The sequence below is a fragment of the Salvelinus fontinalis genome, chromosome 3 (assembly GCF_029448725.1).
Source record: "Salvelinus fontinalis isolate EN_2023a chromosome 3, ASM2944872v1, whole genome shotgun sequence".
In the NCBI taxonomy this organism is placed as follows: domain Eukaryota; kingdom Metazoa; phylum Chordata; class Actinopteri; order Salmoniformes; family Salmonidae; genus Salvelinus; species Salvelinus fontinalis.
The window spans coordinates 75,973,504-75,981,003 of NC_074667.1; the positions used below are offsets into that span (position 1 = coordinate 75,973,504).

A 7,500-nucleotide genomic window follows, 5' to 3' on the forward strand; every position below is an offset into this window, starting at 1 on the left:
CTCTCACTCCTTCTCCTTTCCCCTCTCACTCCTTTTCCTTTCTGTGTCTCTCCTTCTCCTTTCCCCTCTCACTCCTTCTCCTTTCTCCTTTCCCCTCTCGCTCCTTCTCCTTTCTGTCTCGTTCCTTCTCCTTTCCCCTCTCACTCCTTCTCCTTTCCCCTCTCACTCCTTCTCCTTTCTGTCTCGCTCCTTCTCCTTTCCCCTCTCACTCCTTCTCCTTTCTGTCTCACTCCTTCTCCTTTCCCCTCTCGCTCCTTCTCCTTTCCCCTCTCATGTCTTCTCCTTTCCCCTCTCACTCCTTCTCCTTTCCCCTCTCACTCCTTCTCCTTTCCCCTCTCATGTCTTCTCCTTTCCCCTCTCTCTCCTTCTTCTTTCCCCTCTCACTCCTTCTCCTTTCCCCTCTCGCTCCTTCTCCTTTCCCCTCTCACTCCTTCTCCTTTCCCCTCTCACTCCTTCTCCTTTCTGTGTCAATCCTTCTCCTTTCCCCTCTCACTCCTTCTCCTTTCCCCTCTCGCTCCTTCTCCTTTCTGTCTCGTTCCTTTTCCTTATCCCCTCTCACTCCTTCTCCTTTCCCCTCTCACTCCTTCTCCTTTCTGTCTCGCTCCTTCTCCTTTCCCCTCTCACTCATTCTGCTTTCTGTCTCACTCCTTCTCCTTTCCCCTCTCACTCCTTCTCCTTTCCCCTCTCACTCCTTCTCCTTTCCCCTCTCACTCCTTCTCCTTTCCCCTCTCACTCCTTCTCCCTTCTGTCTCACTCCTTCTCCTTTCCCGTCTCACTCCTTCTCCTTTCCCATCTCACTCCTTCTCCTTTCTGTCTCACCCCCTCTCCCTTCTGTCTCATTCCTTCTCCTTTCTGTCTCACTCCTTCTCCTTTCTGTCTCACTCCTTCTCCTTTCCCCTCTCACTCCTTCTCCTTTCTGTCTCACTCCTCTCCTTTCCCCTCTCACTCCTTCTCCTTTCCCCTCTCACTCCTTCTCCTTTCTGTCTCTCACTCCTTCTCCTTTCCCCTCTCACTCCTTCTCCTTTCTGTCTCGCTCCTTCTCCTTTCCCCTCTCACTCCTTCTCCTTTCCCCTCTCACTCCTTCTCCTTTCTGTCTCACTCCTTCTCCTTTCCCCTCTCACTCCTTCTCCTTTCCCCTCTCACTCCTTCTTCTTTCCCCTCTCACTCCTTCTCCTTTCCCCTCTCACTCCTTCTCCTTTCCCCTCTCACTCCTTCTCCTTTCTGTCTCGTTCCTTCTCCTTTCTGTCTCACTCCTTCTCCTTTCCCCTCTCGCTCCTTCTCCTTTCCCCTATCACTCCTTCTCCTTTCCCCTCTCGCTCCTTCTCCTTTCTGTCTCACTCCTTCTCCTTTCCCCTCTCGTTCCTTCTCCTTTCTGTCTCACTCCTTCTCCTTTCCCCTCTCACTCCTTCTCCTTTCCCCTCTCACTCCTTCTTCTTTCCCCTCTCACTCCTTCTCCTTTCCCCTCTCACTCCTTCTCCTTTCCCCTCTCACTCCTTCTCCTTTCTGTCTCGTTCCTTCTCCTTTCTGTCTCACTCCTTCTCCTTTCCCCTCTCGCTCCTTCTCCTTTCCCCTCTCACTCCTTCTCCTTTCCCCTCTCGCTCCTTCTCCTTTCCCCTCTCGCTCCTTCTCCTTTCCCCTCTCACTCCTTCTCCTTTCCCCTCTCACTCCTTCTTCTTTCCCCTCTCACTCCTTCTCCTTTCTGTCTCGTTCCTTCTCCTTTCCCCTCTCACTCCTTCTCCTTTCCCCTCTCACTCCTTCTCCTTTCTGTCTCACTCCTTCTCCTTTCCCCTCTCACTCCTTCTTCGTCCCCTCTCACTCCTTCTCCTTTCCCCTCTCGCTCCTCCTCCTTTCCCCTTTCACTCCTTCTCCTTTCTGTCTCGTTCCTTCTCTTTTCCCCTCTCACTCCTTCTCCTTATCCCCTCTCACTCCTTCCCTTCTGCCCTATCTCTCACATTCCATCTGTCTCCTTCTATCTCTCTCTCCATCTATCTCTCTCCCCATCTCTCTCATTCCATCTCTCTCCCCATCTCTCTCATTTGATATCTCTCACTCCATCACTTCTGCCCCATCTCTCTCTCCCCATCTCTCTCCATCATCAATCTCTCTCCATCTCTCTCACTCCTTCCCTTCTGCCCCCTCTCCCTCCCCATCTCTCTCTCCCCATCTCTCTCCCCATCTCTCTCTTCCCCATCTCTCTCCATCAACAATCTCTCCCCATCTCTCTTTCCCCATCTCTCTCTCCCCCATCTCTTTCTCCACCATCTCTCTCATTCCACCTCTCTCTCTTCATCTCTCTCTCTCCATCTCTCTCATTCGATCTCTCTCTCTATCTCTCTCTCTCCACCTCTCTCTATCATCTCTCTCCCCATCTCTCTTCTATCTCTCTCCCCAGCTCTCTCACTCCCTCTCCCATCTCTCTCTATCTGTCTCTCCTTCCCTTCTCCACCATCTCTCTCTCTCCATCTCTCACTTTTTCCTCCTCCTCCTCCTCCTTTCTGTTTCTCAATCTGAATAATGAATGGATCAACAGAAATAGCTGTGAACCAACTGCAGCCCACCCATTGTCACCAGCCTTTGGAGTCTACAGCATTCAACTATTGGGTCTCCACAGCGTACCACCACCATTCTGCTTCCTCTCTACGCTGTTTCACTAAACTTGATAAACAACCACTTACAAAACATGTATATGTTGTGTTCCAAAAGACACCCTATCCCCTATGTAGTGCACTACAGCTCGATAGACCCGGGTCAAAAGTAGTGCACTACATAGGGGATAGGTTTTTTTTGGTACTTTTGACCCGGGCCTATCGGGCTGTAGTGCATTACTTTTGACGAGGGCCTATAGGGCTGTAGTGCACTACTTTTGACCAGGATCCAATGACACCCTATTCCCTATGTAGTACATTACATTCTAACAATACACCACTTAACCACTGTTATGTTTTGTTTCGCCATACACTGCAGACGTTGACCCATTTTACAGAACCATGGAACTGCCTCCCTGTGCTGTGTCCCTGTGCTGTGTCCCTGTGCTGTGTCCCTGTGCTGTGTCTCTGTCCTGTGTCTCTGTGCTGTGTCTCTGTCCTGTGTCTCTGTGCTGTGTCTCTGTGCTGTGTCTCTGTGCTGTGTCCCTGTGCTGTGTCCCTGTGCTGTGTCCCTGTGCTGTGTCTCTGTGCTGTGTCTCTGTGCTGTGTCCCTGTGCTGTGTCTCTGTCCTGTGTCCCTGTGCTGTGTCCCTGTGCTGTGTCTCTGTGCTGTGTCCCTGTGCTGTGTCCCTGTGCTGTGTCCCTGTGCTGTGTCTCTGTGCTGTGTCCCTGTGCTGTGTCCCTGTCCTGTTTCTCTGTCCTGTGTCCCTGTGCTGTGTCCCTGTGCTGTGTCCCTGTGCTGTGTCCCTGTGCTGTGTCTCTGTGCTGTGTCCCTGTGCTGTGTCCCTGTGCTGTGTCTCTGTGCTATGTCCCTGTCCTGTGTCCCTGTGCTGTGTCCCTGTGCTGTGTCCCTGTCCTGTGTCCCTGTGCTGTGTCCCTGTCCTGTGTCCCTGTGCTGTGTCTCTGTCCTGTGTCTCTGTGCTGTGTCCCTGTGCTGTGTCTCTGTCCTGTGTCCCTGTGCTGTGTCTCTGTCCTGTGTCCCTGTGCTGTGTCCCTGTGCTGTGTCCCTGTGCTGTGTCCCTGTGCTGTGTCCCTGTGCTGTGTCCCTGTGCTGTGTCTCTGTGCTGTGTCCCTGTGCTGTGTCCCTGTGCTGTGTCCCTGTGCTGTCACAGAACCATGGAACTGCCTCCTAATTTGAAGGAATAGTGTCCAGAATAGTGTATATATATTTTTTTATAATATATATATATATATATATATATATATATATTTTATATATATATTTTTATAATAATATTTTTTTTTATAATAATACAATTGTTCAGAGAAAAATATTTGTTTAAGAAGTAATATTTTTTTGACAAAAGATGTGTCAAAATTATTGGCATGTTTTGAAATCTGCATGAACACAATAAAATAACAATAATGAGGCTATATACAGGGGGTACGGGTACCAAGTCAATGTGCAGGGGTACAGATTAGTCGAGGTAATTTGTACATGTAGATAATAAACAGCGAGTAGCAGCAGTGAAAAAACAAAGAGGAGGGGGTCAATGTAAATAGTCTGGTGGCCATTTGATTAATTGGTCGGCAGTTTTATGGCTTCGGGGTTGAAGCTGTTAAGGAGCCTGATGCTCCAGTACCGCTTGCCGTGTGGTAGCAGAGAAAACAGTCTATGACTTGGGTGACTGGAGTCTTTGTCAATTTTATGGGCCTTCCTCTAACACCGCCTGGTATAGAGGTCCTGGATGGCAGGAAGCTCAGCCACAGTGATGTACTGGACCATCCCCACTACCCTCTGTAGCGCCTTACGGTCAGATGCCGAGCAGTTGCCATACCAGGCAGTGATGCAACCGGTCAGGATGCTCTCGATGGTGCAGCTGTAGAACGTTTTGAGGATCTGGGGACCATTGCCAAATCTTTCATCCACTTATTTATCCCTCTCTTCATCCCCCACTTCATCCCCCTCTTCCTCCCCCTTTTTTCCCGTTCCTACTGTCTCCTACTGTCTTCCCTCTCTCTCCTTCTCTCCTACTGTCTCCTACTGTCTTCACTCTCTCTCCTTCTCTCCTACTGTCTCCTACTGTCTCCACTCTCTCTCCTTCTCTCCTACTGTCTCCTACTGTCTCCTACTGTCTCCACTCTCTCTCCTTCTCTCCTACTGTCTCCTACTGTCTCCTACTGTCTTCACTCTCTCTCCTTCTCTCCTACTGTCTCCTACTGTCTCCTACTGTCTTCACTCTCTCTCCTTCTCTCCTACTGTCTCCTACTGTCTCCTACTGTCTCCTACTGTCTCCTACTGTCTCCACTCTCTCTCCTTCTCTCCTACTGTCTCCTACTGTCTCCTACTGTCTCCTACTGTCTCCTACTGTCTCCACTTTCTCTCCTTCTCTCCTACTGTCTCCACTCTCTCTCCTTCTCTCCTTCTCTCCTACTGTCTCCACTCTCTCTCCTTCTCTCCTTCTCTCCTACTGTCTCCACTCTCTCTCCTTCTCTCCTTCTCTCCTACTGTCTCCACTCTCTCTCCTTCTCTCCTTCTCTCCTACTGTCTTCACTCTCTTGCCAACTCTTTCACACCTTCCTCTCACTTCCTCCCTCTCTCTCTCCATCTCGCCCTACATCTCTCTACCCCTCTCTCCTCCCCTCCCTCCCTCCCTTCCTCCCTCTCCCCCTTTCTCTCTCGCTGTAGGGTAAGATGAGGTGATTAGTGGGCGTTCTCTGACTCAGTAATTAGAATTCAGAAAGCAGAGCAGAGGCAGATCAAGGAGACACACACACACACACACACACACACACACACACACACACACACACACACACACACACACACACACACACACACACACACACACACACACACACACACACACACACACACACACACACACACACACACACACACACACACACACACACATGGAGGGTAGACAAAGTTGGATCAAGGAAACACATGATTTCCTCTACCATCAGGAGTGTGTTTTCCGGTGTTTTACAGTCTCCTAATCATCCCTCTGTTGTCTCTCCGTCTCTCTGACAGGTGTGTGTCTCAGAGAGGGAATAATAATGAAGAGAGGATCTATAGATTTGTGTTGTTGGAGGATGTATAATTGCTGAATGATGATAATAAGTTAATAACTTGTATTTTCTTCCAATTTCTCCCCTTACCTTCCTTTTCCCTCTGTCTCTCTCTCTCTCTCTCTCTCTCTCTCTCTGTCTCTGTCTCTCTGTCTTTGTCTCTGTCTCTCTCTCTGTCTGTCTCTGTCTCTTTCCTCTCTCTCTCTCCTCCTCGTCCTCTAGTTTGGTAGAACAGAGGTCATTGACAACACTCTAAACCCAGACTTTGTCAGGAAGTACATCCTGGACTATTTCTTTGAGGAGAAGCAGAATCTACGCTTTGACTTGTGAGTGATTATTTCCTTTAAACAGTATTCCTGTTGAGTCCCCACACAGACAACCCTCTGTTCCCTTGCTTCTCTCTCTGTCTGTCTCTGTATGTCTGTCTGTCTCTGTCTGTCTGTGTCTGTGGCTGTATGTCTGTCTGTCTCTGTATGTCTCTGTATGTCTGTATGTCTCCGTATGTCTCTGTATGTCTCTGTATGTCTCTGTCTGTCTGTTTGTCTCTGTCTGTCTCTGTATGTCTCTGTATGTCTCTGTCTGTCTCTGTATGTCTGTATGTCTGTATGTCTCTGTCTGTCTCTGTATGTCTCTGTCTGTCTCTGTATGTCTCTCTGTCTCTGTTTGTCTCTGTATGTCTCTGTCTGTCTCTGTATGTCTGTATGTCTCTCTATATCTGTATGTCTCTGTCTGTCTCTGTATGTCTGTATGTCTCTGTATGTCTCTGTATGTCTGTATGTCTCTGTATATCTGTATGTCTCTGTCTGTCTCTGTATGACTGTATGTCTCTGTATGTCTCTGTATGTCTGTATGTCTGTATGTATCTGTATGTCTGTATGTCTGTATGTCTCTGTATGTCTCTGTCTGTCTGTTTGTCTCCGTATGTCTCTGTATGTCTCTGTATGTCTCTCTCTGTCTGTCTCTGTATGTCTGTCTGTCTCTGTCTGTCTGTGTCTGTGGCTGTATGTCTGTCTGTCTCTGTATGTCTCTGTATGTCTGTATGTCTCCGTATGTCTCTGTATGTCTCTGTATGTCTCTGTCTGTCTGTTTGTCTCTGTCTGTCTCTGTATGTCTCTGTATGTCTCTGTATGTCTCTGTATGTCTGTATGTCTGTATGTCTCTGTCTGTCTCTGTATGTCTCTGTCTGTCTCTGTATGTCTCTCTGTCTCTGTTTGTCTCTGTATGTCTCTGTCTGTCTCTGTATGTCTGTATGTCTCTCTATATCTGTATGTCTCTGTCTGTCTCTGTATGTCTGTATGTCTCTGTATGTCTCTGTATGTCTGTATGTCTCTGTATATCTGTATGTCTCTGTCTGTCTCTGTATGACTGTATGTCTCTGTATGTCTCTGTATGTCTGTATGTCTGTATGTATCTGTATGTCTGTATGTCTGTATGTCTCTGTATGTCTCTGTATGTCTGTATGTCTCTGTATATCTGTATGTCTCTGTCTGTCTCTGTATGTCTGTATGTCTCTGTATGTCTCTGTATGTCTCTGTATGTCTGTATGTCTGTATGTATCTGTATGTCTGTATGTCTCTGTATGTCTGTATGTTTCTGTCCGTCTCTGTCCGTCTCTGTCTGTCTATGTATGTCTGTGTCTGTCTCTGTATGTCTCTGTATGTATGTATGTCTTTGTATGTCTCTGTATGTCTCTGGCTGTCTCTGTATGTCTCTGTATGTCTGTATGTCTCTCTGTCTCTGTATGTCTCTGTATGTCTCTGTCTGTCTCTGTATGTCTCTGTATGTCTCTCTGTCTCTGTATGTCTGTATGTCTCTGTATGTCTGTATGTCTCGGTATGTCT

General features: G+C 48.1%; 1 protein-coding gene across 3 annotated transcripts in view; it reads left to right on the top strand.

The window, feature by feature from the left end:
• Positions 1-7,500, top strand: part of cpne5b (copine Vb) — a 334,834-nt gene that overhangs the window by 63,718 nt on the left and 263,616 nt on the right. For all 3 annotated transcript variants that reach the window (XM_055918053.1, XM_055918052.1, XM_055918054.1), the window contains one exon: positions 5,882-5,985. In XM_055918053.1, coding sequence (XP_055774028.1) covers positions 5,882-5,985 — 104 coding nt within the window. The remainder of the gene's footprint in view (positions 1-5,881; positions 5,986-7,500) is intronic.